Here is a 12,869-nt window from a genome sequence, read left to right as displayed (position 1 = left end):
ACTCCACTGAGAATGCGCTGCTCTCAGTCATTGAAGCCCTACGGCAGGCAAGGGCAGCCAAATCATCTGTGCTGATCTTACTAAATCTATCTGCTATTTTTGACATGGTCAATCACCACATCCTCCTGTCGACCCTCATGGCTATGGGTGTCTCCGACACAGCGCTTCTATGGTTCAAGTCGTACCTCTCAGGTAGGTCATTTAGGGCAGTGGTTTTCAAACTGGGGGCCGGGGCCCCCAAGGGGGTCCGCAAGATGGTGCCAGGGGGGCCCAGTCAGGGCTCCGTGCTTGGACCACTGCTCTTTTTGATATGACATCCCTGGGTTCTGTCATTCGAAAACACAGCTTTTCATACAACTCCTATGCAGATGACACTCATCTTCACTTGTCGTTCCACCCTGATGATCCCACGGTTTCTGCCTGCATCTCAGCATGTCTGAGGAACATCTCACTCTGGATGAAGGATTACCATCTCCAGCTTGACCTTGTATTATATATTGCAATATTTCAGAGAAGAACAGACTCGGACGCCCAGTTTGCTTCAACTTTAACTTGTTATGTTGAATGTGTAAAAGCCACCCCGGCCACTTTGTATAATAATCAATCAAAGTCACTGCATAGCGGCAGTCCCAGTTCGCTGACTCAAACGGTCCGACGATATCAATTCCTACTTTCTGTCATGGGCTGTCTGGCAGTGAAACTGGCTGAAGTGGAGCAGCATGCATCTTAGCACTTTTATCATTCATCTGGCAGATTACACATGCACTAATGCTGTCCTGCACCAACATGTCCATGCCGAGCCACCAGTATAAGTCATGCAGCCTCTGCTTGGTGCGCACAACACCCTGGTGAGTTTCATGCGCCAGGTCCACCAGCTGTTCTCTCAGGGCTACAGGCACTAGCCGTCGATGAGGGCCCCTGTATATTATCACATCTTGAACTGAGAGTTCATCTCTCGTAGCAAAATAGGGTTTGAGCACTGCAGATAGAGACTAAGTCCACGCACATTCTCATTGCACCATTCTTTCTTCGTGAGACAACAATGGGTGATACCCATGGAGATGCGTCAATCCTCTCTATCACATCCATTTCTAACAATCTCTCCAATTCAGCAGAGACAGCTTGTTACACAGACAGTGGAAGTCTCCGCAATTTTTGTTGAATTGGCTGGACATCTTTCCTGACTTTTACACGGTGAATTAAACCTTTAGCAAGACTTAGCTTCTCCCCAGTCACAGATCTGGCTTTGATCTCTCTGATCTGTCACTGGACCTGCAGGTGGGAGCACACTGTTGTTGTCAATAGAAAGTCTCAGTGCTTTGAATAAGTCCATTCCCAATAGGGCCGTGCCTGTCTTCACGATGTACAGTGTAGCTGGTACTGTAATGGTCGCATACTGCACTGTAGTTAACATGCAACCTAGCACTGGAATGTCAGCTTTGGTTTAAGTGACTAACATTTTTTCTGGCTCAGCAAGCGACATGCCACTGAAGTGCGTTCTGTAGGGGTGTTCAGGAATGATTGACACCGCCGATCTCATATCCACCACTAACTCCACAGTGCAGGAAGTTGCTTTTGCCTTTATGGCTACTGTGCATGTAATTTTGTCATCTTGTTGTCCATTTTCTATCATTTGCACCGTATTCATTTCCAAAATAACCACTTCCCCTAATTTGGCTGTGTTCTGTTTGGACTTATATAAGCAAAGGAGCAAAGTGTCCTACCTTATGGTAGTTTCGGCTTTCCTTGCAGGGCAGTCTTGAGCTTTTGCCATGTGAGCTGCTGATCCACATCTAAAACAGCTTTGATCCTGTTTCAGTGCTGCTGCCGGCTCTGCGGAGTAACTGCTCTTTGCTCTGGTTCTGAATGGACGATTCGGTCTAGCCTTCACCACGTGCACTGAAGCATGCGACTCCGAAGCTAAAGTCTGAGCATGTCCGATAGCTGCTTCCATTTGACACGCCTAGTTTACTGCTGTATTCAGAGTGAGGTCTGCCTCAGTTTGTACTAGCAGTCTCTCACATATTTTTACACAGCTAGCGTGCTCAATAAGTTGGTCCAGTATCATTTCGTCTGTATTACCCGCACGTAGTAGCTAACTCACGTAGCGCTCCCACATACTCGGCTACAGTCTCATGCGGTCTCTGTACTCGTTGCCTGAACTTGTGTCGTTCCACCACGGCATTTATTGCTGGACTGAAATGTGCAATGTGAAATAAAATACACATTGGCCTTTGGTGCCTAAGCAGTGTAGGAGGATTGCACGCTTCCTCGTAAAATTTGTTATATATTGCAATATTTCAGAGAAGAACAGGCTCGGACACCCAGTTAGCTTCAACTTTAACTTGTTAGTGTTTTATTACTCTTCTTCACTCTATAATCAACATCCAGTACCATGTATCGTGAACTACATCGCCCTCTACCGGTTAAGCCATAACTCAATACACAACACCTTGCGAAGACAGAACTGCTTGTCATATCTTCTGAACTGGGGTGGCCATGCGTGACATTCTTCCCGGGCGCGTCCTGGCCGGGATTTCGGTGCGTCTTCCGGGGGTCGTATTTGTTGACAGCATGCGCCATTCAGTTAAAAACATAAGACATACAATCGTAGTTTCATTCTTACCTTAAAATGTAATGGCTGCTTTTCTGTAATAATAATAATAATCATCTATGACATATGCGGTCGAAGATTATGACTTCCGGAGGGCGAACCCGGGGTCCTGGCCGGGACGCGTCCGGGAAGAATGGCACGTATGGTCGCCCTATCTGAACCAAAGATTCATCACAACCTTTCCATTCAGCTAGGTTTCTCGACCATCACGACAGGACAGCTAGAAACCTGGGAGTGGTCATTGATGATCAGCTTAGCTTCACGGAGCATGTCGCCAGCACCGCCCGCTCTTGTAGATTCATTCTCTACAATATTAAGAAAATTAGACCTTTCCTAAATGAGCATGCTACGCAGGTCCTAGTCTAAGCTCTTGTTTTGTCCAGGCTGGACTACTGCAATGTGCTACTGGATGGACTTACAGCCTACACAACCAAACTTCTACAGATGATTCAGAAAGCAGCAGCTAAGCAGCAAAGTGGTCTTCTATGAGACAAAGAGTGAATACGTCACTCCTCTCTTTGTCAAGTTACACTGGCTTCCTAGAGCAGCTTGCTTCAAATTTAAAGATCTGCTCCTAGCCTTTAAAACCACCACTGGGTCAGCACTAGGGATGGGAAACGATTCCGATTCCATTATCAATGTTGCTTATCGATCCGCAGGGGCGTCACTAGGCTCATTTTAGGGGGGCTTCAGCCCCCCTAAAATTCTGTCCAGCCCCCCTAAAAAAATATTTGATTCATTTATTTGTGATCGCTTCAGTCCCCTATAAAAACTCTTTAGAGAAGGCGGCATGCTGCGTCAAGTTTCGCTCCTCCCCTGATCTGAGTTAGCATGGATTTAGCGCGTTTTTCAATCCGCAGGGGGGCCGAGCAGAGGGAACATCAGTAGTACAGGGCGGACTGGCCATCTTGACCTGGCGGCTGTTCTAACCTGCCGTGCAGTCAGCTCAGGTTGACATGTGAAATAATATGATATGAATGAATGACGGACCTACGAGTCAGTCAGTCGCGGTGAGAAAATGCCACCACATGACCAAACGGCGGCAACCCACTGCTTTTTGGCTTTATCTAACAAATATGCAGCGCAAAGGAGACGCATAGAGAGACAGACACAGCGAGATGCTGCAAAATCAATCACAGAAATATTCACCAAGAAGGGAGCAGGTCAGTCAAGTTACCAGTAAAAGCACACATCTATATTGCTTATTAACGTTACAGGTTTTAAAGTCAGGTGCTGGCGTGATGCATTGCATTATGTACAGTTGTTGTACTGAACGCATCAGGCAGATCATTTCATGCAGCGAAATACCAGGTTATTGTGAAGTGTATACTTTTATAAAACTAGTTTTTTTTTGTGTGGAAAAACTGGATCAAACGTGCAAATCGAGCTTTTAATGGGCAATTCACCTTTTATTTGCAGTAAAATAACTTTTTTAAAATCTAACAATATAAGTAAAGTATAGCTTATTAAATATGTTTGTTTCATTTCATTTAAAATATTAATATTTTAACATTTGAACTCCTTCCTTTTAAAAAGTGTAAGGCACCTGTGTATTTGTCTTTGGTATGGTAGTATAATGTGTATTCCTAGTAAGTTTTTGAGGGTTCAATGTGGTATTTTTAATATTAGCTTGGCTTGGTTTACCTATCTTAACATTTTAAACAATACTAAAACGTATCAACAAGTAAAATAAAATAAAACAAGTAAAAGAAAAAAGTTTTGATTAAACTATATCAGAAAGTAGTAAGTACCCATCCAGATAGTTTTATCCATTGTGGTAGCCCTTGCTTATAAAAAGGTTGGAGACCCCTGACCTACAGTATAGACATAGGGGCTGTTTCCCAAACAGGGCTTAAGTCTAGTTCAAGACTAAAATGCCTGTTTGAGTTTTAGTTCTTAACTAAAAGTAGCTTGCACTAACATATCTTAAAATACTGCCCTACAAAGCGAAAGCGCAGTAACTACGCATTTGGTGAAAATTGAGTTAAGGGTTAAAATGGGCTTTGTGAGATCTGTTGTGTCTTGGGACAAAGTCTCCTGGTTAAATTTTGTCCCATTTCAGAGAAATGTGTGTGCCAAAATTGCAGTAACATGTTTGACTGGCTGGTGTAAAAAACTTTAAAGCCATTTTTCTCAGTTTCAGTGTTTGCGTAGATACTGCACTTAGCCTTTGGAGGGCAGAATACATCAGTCACATTGTTTTGTCTCAAGATGCACACCTGTAATATTTTTGTAAGGTATGCTTGTAAAAACTACATAAACATCCTAATATAACTAAGGCCTTGTCCTGGCTTAATCTAAACCCTGTCCTGAAAACCAAATCATACTGCATCTTGACAACTCAGTATTAAGGCAGATCACTTGTTGGTCATTCCCCTTTTCTATATTTTAGATCTGTATAATTCCCAGATTAACACAGTGGCTATCAACTAATAATATTAACCTATAAGATTAGCAAATCCGGTTTATGTTTACATGTATGTTAACACACACATTTATCTTATTTTCTGATTAAAAGTTTATTTTGTCAAAAAAATCCTTGGCTAAGGTTTCTATGTGAGCATAAAAATGCAAACAGTAAAATTATGTGTTTGTACTGGAAATGTGTATGCACAGTGAATAATGAATCAGGAAGTCTTCATTGTAAAAAAAATCTCCATTCCCAAATGAAAATTTTCTAGTCCCATATACGACACACAGGGAATACAATGGAATAGTGGATTGCAATAAGGTTAGTAGTACACAACCTAATAGTTAAATAATTTTTTTTAATCATACCCTTACTGGGGGCTGAGCCCCCCTAAAATGAAAATCCTAGAATCGCCCCTGTCAATCCGATTCCTTATCGATTCTCTTATCGATTCTCATTGGGTGAGGGAATAAGCACAAATGTGTATGTTTGTATTAACTCGCTTTGATATCTGTTCAGAAGACACAGAACAGAGTATACACACATTATGTGTAGCAACCTCCTGAACAAACTTAAAAGTAGGTGAGCTACTTCTTAAAGTAAAGTCCAGGGACCTATAGCCTAGGGCAGTGTTTCTCAACCAGTAACAATGTGATAGGACTAGGAATTAATTAAACAGAACTAGACTGACATAAAACATGCAGCTTTGGTCATGCATGCATTTGTTATTTTCTTTTGAATAGACATGATGCTGGACAAAATACAACAAATACAGCAAATTAACCTACCGAAAAGTAGAGGCATACTGTGGAAAACGGATGCAAATACCACCTTTTTCACTGCTCGGCAGAGGTGGACACTACTTGAGTATTTTAGTTGCATTTTCCAAGCATCTGTGCTTTATCAGAGTGTTGTCTTGGAAAAAATTTACTTTACCAAAAAATGTTCACTACATTCTAAAACATAGAATCATACTGTGTATTCCTTTTATATTGCATATTAAAATTGATTTAATACATAATTACATAAAAAATGTGTACTTTTACTTTCCTTGAGTAAAAGTACAAAACATTACTAGATGTTTAATGTACTTAAATATTAAATAAACCAAAAACTTGAAATTATGAAATGTAGTGGATTTAAAATGATGATAATATGCTTTGGAATGTATGTGTTCAAAACAATAAAAAAACACTGATAAAATACAAATACTTGAAAATGTACTTTTAAGTAGAAATATTTAAGTAGTGTCCGCCTCTACTGCTCGGTTAAATGTGTTTATCATCGCCTCGGTCATTTTATTCCTCCCTGCCTCTGTAAACGGAGTAAGGGCTCAGTCACACCAAAAGCGCTTTAAACGCTTGCAAACGCAAGGCGCGACGCACTGCCTTTTTTAAAAAAGAGCAGTGCAGCGCGGCTTTTCATATTGCTAAGCAACCACCGAGTCAGCTGTCTTGTCAATCAAATATTGAAGCGTGAGCGCTCTTTTGCTGTTAACTGTCATATTAGCAGAAACTTTAAAAAGAGGGCGCTTGCTGTGACCTTGTTTGAGGATAAGGGGAGCACAAACACGCAGGAGAGAGTGAGCGAGTGGAGTCCGGTTCTTCAAAGCAACTGTAAACTTCCCTCGCCACAACGTAAGGCCCGCCTCTCCCCTCATTCGATTGGACAATGGAAGACGCGAATGACGTCAGGCGCTCCTCCGCTCTCAGCGTTCCTTCAAAAACGCGTGCGCGGCAGGCGGCAGAAAACCGCAAGGCGCTCGGCACGCATAAACAGCGCGCAAACGCGCCCTGCCCATAGAATATCATTCAAAAAATGCGCCTGCAACTGCCATAAACGCTTTTGGTGTGACTGGGCCCTAAGTTAGCTAGAGGTGCACGAGAGATACTTTCTGCAGCCTCTCTCTGAGCCAGTGTGAGAGCCAGTCAGACTCTGGCCGTCATCAATTTGATGGACAATGACAACGGAGATTATCTGTATAGTAAAAGTTTACACAATGAAATGGCGCTCATATTAACATTAACACATTACCTTCGGCTATAATAGCAGATGATGTCCTGTTAGCTCCGCTGGTGCTTGACTCTCTGGTGTTGTTGTGTGATAGTGTATCAAACACGCGACAGTCCTGCAACGCGAACGTATTGTCGTATTTTCGTGTGAAGTATATTGATTCAACTTGTTTCAGTGTTTCACGAAGCCTTGCTCTGTCTGCCCAACACGAAATATAACAAAACTTTGGATCATACTGCGTCGATGCAATGTTTGCTGCGTTCTAAACCAAAACAACACAGGGTGTGTGTGACGTCATGACACATTTGCAACGAACGAGCGGAACCGATAAGCGGAATCGATAAGCAGGCATGCTAACGATTCAAAGGAATCGATTCACTGGGCACGGGTTCTTAAGAAGAACCGGTTCTCGATTCCCATCCCAAGTCAGCACCCCCTTACCTTCACTTGCTTATACACAGTGGTGTAGTGGTGCCTGGAGAAGTGGGTATACTCTTAATTCATTCCCTCGTTTTTTAAAGTAGAAGTGGATATACCCCATGCCATCTTTTAAAGAAGTGGGTATACTCTGTATATCTGCATATACCCTGCACTACACCACTGCTTATACAGCCTTACGTACCTTCTTGATTCCTGCGCTCTGCTATCGGGCAACGGCTTGTTCCATCTCAAAAAGCATCTCAAAAAACATTAGCGCGTACCTTCTCAGGAACTGTTCCACAACTGTGGAATGATCTGCCGGTCGCGACACGATCTGTTGACTATCTAGCTGTCTTTAAGAATCTGCCTCACTTTCTAATATAGGACTTACTGTCTTTCTCTATTTTGCTTTTTTCTTTATCTCTATCTGTACACTCTTACAAAAAACAACCACAACCCATAGCTACTGTATGTATACTGCGTTAGACTTGTGTGTGAGTGAGACAATTTCTACTGCACTTATTTATTGCTGTTCTTGTTTCGCTATAATTGGTTCTATTATTTACCTCATTTGTAAGTGGCTTTGGACAAAAGCGTCTGCTAAATGACTAAATGTAAATGTACATCAAATTTAACCGTCACCTTCTGTCTTTCAACGGCTACAATGAGATAGTCGAGGTCAGATCCATCCCCATTGACCTTCAAAATGTGTTTCCCGGACAGGGTTTAGGTTAATCCAGGACTAGGCCTAATTAATAATAGGTCATTTAAGAAGTTTTTACTAACATACCTTACAAAAAACCCTACAGGTGTGCATCTTAAAACAATGTCAAAGAAATATGTTAAAATGAAAAAGGCCCTACAGACCCTGCCTGTAAAATCGCATTCATTTCAATCATTGACATGGTCTTACTCAGTCAATATTAAAAACAATAAGGTTAAGGTGTGAATCTTTAAAAAAATGAAATGGGAACAGTCAATCAGAGGTTTAAGACACCAACCCCATGTTGCAACCACTTTATATGATTAATGCATTTTAACAGATGACACAAATTCTTATTTGTCTTATTAAAAAATTGTCAAAAAATTCAACATGTGCAAGACGTTTTTTAACATTTGATGATAATTATTATTATACAGAACGCATTAAATACACTTGATGTAATCAAAAAGACATGACAACATGTTTGTACATTGCTTTAACTTAATTAAAAAGCTTAAGCCATTTAAACATTTATTTTTAACTTTGCAACTCATTTCTAGTCAAGATTTAATACAAGACTTAAGTCAATGACATTATAAAAAAGGCAGCAAAAATAAAAAAACAATTGTACACAGTGGCTTAACAGGATGTGCAAATGTGTTTAGCTCGAAGATATCTTTAAATTCATTTGAACTATTTTACCTCTAATTCTTTTAATTAAAACAGCTTTGATTTCCTGGGTTCTGAGGCAGTATATCATTGGATTAACAACAGGAGGTAGCAGACTGTACCACATAACAAGTATTACCCGAACGGCCATAGGCATTTCAGCGGTTAAATCACAAACATACACAGTACATCTGGGGATATAGTAAAGGCATATGATAAAAAGCTGAGGACTGCATGTAGAAAATGTTTTATATCGAGCCTGAATGCTTGAGATTTTAAAAACAGATATAATAATGGCAATATAAGAAAAGATGATGAAAATTAAAGGGCCCAAAAGAGTAAACATGGCCATTGCGAACGCATTTCTCCGTAGCTCACTTTTTTCCCCACACCCGATTCTAACTAATGAATTGAAATCACAGAAACATTGATATATTACATCTGAAGCACAAAAGGAAAGCTTGGCAGTTTGATAAGTAAACAGAGGTAAAAATCCTAAAATAACTACCCAGAATCCTACGCATGCGAATGAAATAGACTGGTTGGTGATAATAGCAGGATATCTAAGTGGGTTGCATATAGCAACAAACCGATCGAGCGCCATTAATAACATCAAAAATGAATTCATCGTACCTAAGTGATGAACGATATACATTTGCACGAAACACGAATAAAATTCTACATGCTCATCTTTGGCTAGATATTTGGCTACCACTTTGGGCAGCGTGACCGTTCCAAAAGCGAGATCAGATACAGCGAGGTTACAGAAGATAAAATAACTGGGTTTATGAAGGCTCCTTTCATATGCAATAAATGAAATGATTAAAATGTTTCCGCTGGCCAGTACTAGATAGACAAAAAGTAAAACACTCCCTAAAGCTCCATTATACTGTGAATGGACTCCTGGAAATCCAAGCAGGAAGAATTCAGTGATCCGAGTGCTACTGTTTTCTGCCATGGCTCCAAAGATCCCTTGAAACAACAAACACTGCAAATATATATATACACAAGTAATTGGTAATCTACTGTAACAGAACCTTATTGCCTTGCAGTTTAATAATTTTAATTCTAATATAATTAACAAATGATCAAAAACATGATTTAGCCCCATGTCTTACATTGGTCTTACTGTATACCACACTGCACTGCAACCTTAGTCTTAAAGGAATAAAAATCTTGTGTCTGCTATGTCCCAGCATGAACTACCAGAGATCCAGTAAAGGATCAGTTTATAAACTCAGAGAGATGACAAATGTCATGTGTTTGGCGTGACCTGATGAGTCCAATACAATATGGATTAAGTTACATCATGAACTGAACATGTGTCCCCTGTCCAAAGCAGCAAGTCTTATGTAAAACAAATTTATGTAGATTTTGTGTATACACTCAGAAGTTCAAAAGACATTCATATACATTAGTAGACTAATTGCCATTTTTTTTACAATAAAGCCACAACTTTACAATAAAGTTGTATTTGAAGAGTTGCCAAACCCACTACAGGTAAGTGTGCATGGCAAGATTTCTTGTTAATTACCTTTTTTGAATCAAACTAATGATTTCTACCTAAAAATTGGTATTTTAAATACATTAAGCGGATTTGTGTTGAGAGCATTTGGTTACAATCATTAGGCCTCATTTTTGCCGGAGATGGCGTTTATTGGATTCTTCAGGGTGGTTTTCCTTGTCCTAGTCCCAGACTGAACTGCATGTTTGATGTGCCTTAATTTAAAACATATTGCACTGACATATCTTAACATATATTTGTGTCATTGTTTTGTCTCAAGATGCACAACAGTATTGTTTTTAGTAAGGTATGTTCTAATATTACTGAGGCCTAGTCTTGTATCTAAACCATGTCTGGCAAGCTTCCCCTTCATTTGTTAAAGGACAAATTATTTGATTTGTGATTTTGCATGTTTACAATATGCAAAGATACAAATCCCTAAGTAAACAATGACGCAAGTTATTATTTTCAAAGTAAATCTCTTGTTTTTGGACTACAACAAAACACAGATTGTAGGCAACAGTTTACTTCCTTGGCCTGTTGCCGTGGACAAAACGGTCATTATAATAATTCCGTCCGCTTCTGACTGTATGTAGTCTATGTTTTCATATTCAAAGAATTTACTACTCACTAAACCATGATTTAAACACGAGTTTTGTTACGGCGAGTGTGTCTTTTTAAAGATGTAATTTCGTCTGTGCAGTTCTGGATGTGGAAAATGTATGCACACTCAGCTCACTGAGGCAGCGTTCGTAGAAGCTTCATGTTCTCACTGCGAGAACATAACCCTCGTGGATCTGCGGAGATGGGTTTTGTACCTCCAGGAACTTCACCCCCCTTCTGTTGCCAAGCTCCATTAAAGGTGTGGCGGCAAAGCTCTGGAAGGATTACGGTCCGCATTACGGTGCTGAACCGGTTGGCTGTTGTGTCCTTCAACCCTCAGCACCCCGTTTCACAGCCAGCAAAGGTGCCGATGGAGACAGTGGGCTCGTCAGACAGGCATTTTTAATTGGACACACGATTTATCGTTACAGCCCTACTGTCGCTGCATTGGAGGGGGGCCGTCTATTTCTGATGCCGACTCGGATCTGCTCTCTCCTCAGGGTAGGGGTTTGCAGAACCTGTGCTTGACCCTGAGATGGACCCCATGCTCTCTTGGGTGGCAGCAGTGGTTTGCTTGGCGTGGACTCAACCTCCCCCACCCGACCCATCCCGCCATGTTGACTGGTACTTTGGAGCTGCTTAGACGTCTTAACCCTCACCTCCATTACCATTCTTCACCAAGGTGCATCATGAACTGACTAGGTCATGTAGAACCCAGTTCTACTCTCACAACCAACATTTTCAGCTATTACCCCTCACATCTCTTGACGGTGGAGCCGCTAAGGGTTATGCCAGGCTCCCGTCCTGGAGGGACCAGCCAACCCTTCCCTGGCTGGCCTGCAAGCAGTTGTCTGTGACGTCTCCCTACCGGGCTTGCAGGGATGCAGCCTCTGAACATGGCGTTGCTGTAGGTACATCAGGTTAAGGCTCTGATGGATCTGCACAAGGTCGCCCCACAGGCTGTTGGTTGTGTGATGTCCACACTAGTGGTCCTGGAATGCCATGTCTGTCTGTGTCTTGCGGACATGAAGGAGGTCGATAAGAATCGTCTCCTGAATGCTCCAATTTCCCAGACCAGCCTTTTCGGCAGAGCGGTCGGAAGCTTTGCTCAACAGTTCTTGGCCGCCCCAGAGCACACTGAGTCACCTATCGCATCTCGGCTTTCACCTCCTTTGGAGTCCAAAGAACCTGAGGTCTCTTTGTGCTGTTCACATCCCGGGGTCGCTCACTGTAGTGGCAGAAGCTCTCCCACGAGCGGCCCGCCCCAGCAATTGCCGACTTTACTCCCAGTCGGTCCAGCTGATTTGGAAACGTTTGGGCAGGGCACAGATTGATCTATTTGCCTCCCCAGAGGCAATCCATTGTCGCCTGTTTTATTTACTAACCGAAGGAACACTCAGTGTGGATGCGCTGGCACACAGCTGGCCGTGGGGTCTGCACAAATATGCATTTCCCCCTCTGAGCCTTCTTGCACAGGCACTGTGCAAAGTCAGGGAGGATGAGTAGAGCATTCTGCTAGTTGCTCCTTACTGGAACACCAGGAACTGTTTCCCAGAACTCATGGTCCTTGGGACAGCCCCCCGGTGAATTCCCATGAAGAGGTTCTGAGTGATATACTGCAAACGGTACCTGGTTATTAGGTTTTTAAGGGGTGCGCGATGGCTAAATCTTTTGCGGCCCTCCTCTATTCCTCCTTGGGACCTATCCATGGTGCTGAAGGATTCTCTCAATGAAAACTCTGATCCTGGTTGCATTGGACTCTGCGAAGAGGGTAGGGGACCTCCATGCATTCTTGGTCGATGATTTATGTCTTCAGTTTGGGCCTACTGATTCCAACGTAACACTATGACACCGGTCAGGCTGATCAGGTGGTGAGTCTGCAAGCGCTGCCCTGAGAGGAGGCAGACCCAGCCATGGCTTTATTATGTCCCAT

At 42.1% G+C, this 12,869-nt stretch overlaps 1 protein-coding gene across 1 annotated transcript; it reads right to left on the bottom strand.

The window, feature by feature from the left end:
- Positions 1–8,324: 8,324 nt before the first annotated feature.
- Positions 8,325–9,954, bottom strand: LOC129438224 (olfactory receptor 1500-like). Its single transcript, XM_055196860.2, has one exon. It carries the CDS (start codon positions 9,938–9,940, stop codon positions 8,822–8,824), a length of 1,119 nt encoding a protein of 372 aa, XP_055052835.2. The 5' UTR covers positions 9,941–9,954; the 3' UTR covers positions 8,325–8,821.
- Positions 9,955–12,869: the final 2,915 nt, after the last annotated feature.

Source organism: Misgurnus anguillicaudatus, chromosome 24 (genome assembly GCF_027580225.2).
Source record: "Misgurnus anguillicaudatus chromosome 24, ASM2758022v2, whole genome shotgun sequence".
Lineage (NCBI taxonomy): Eukaryota > Metazoa > Chordata > Actinopteri > Cypriniformes > Cobitidae > Misgurnus > Misgurnus anguillicaudatus.
The sequence above is the reverse complement of the archived record's forward strand: the minus strand, read 5'-3'. Positions and strand labels throughout refer to the sequence as shown.

What these genes read in the sequence shown, in the direction of transcription:
- LOC129438224 (XM_055196860.2), bottom strand. Translation starts at nt 9,940, where the DNA reads ATGGGGCTAAATCATGTTTTTGATCATTTGTTAATTATATTAGAATTA.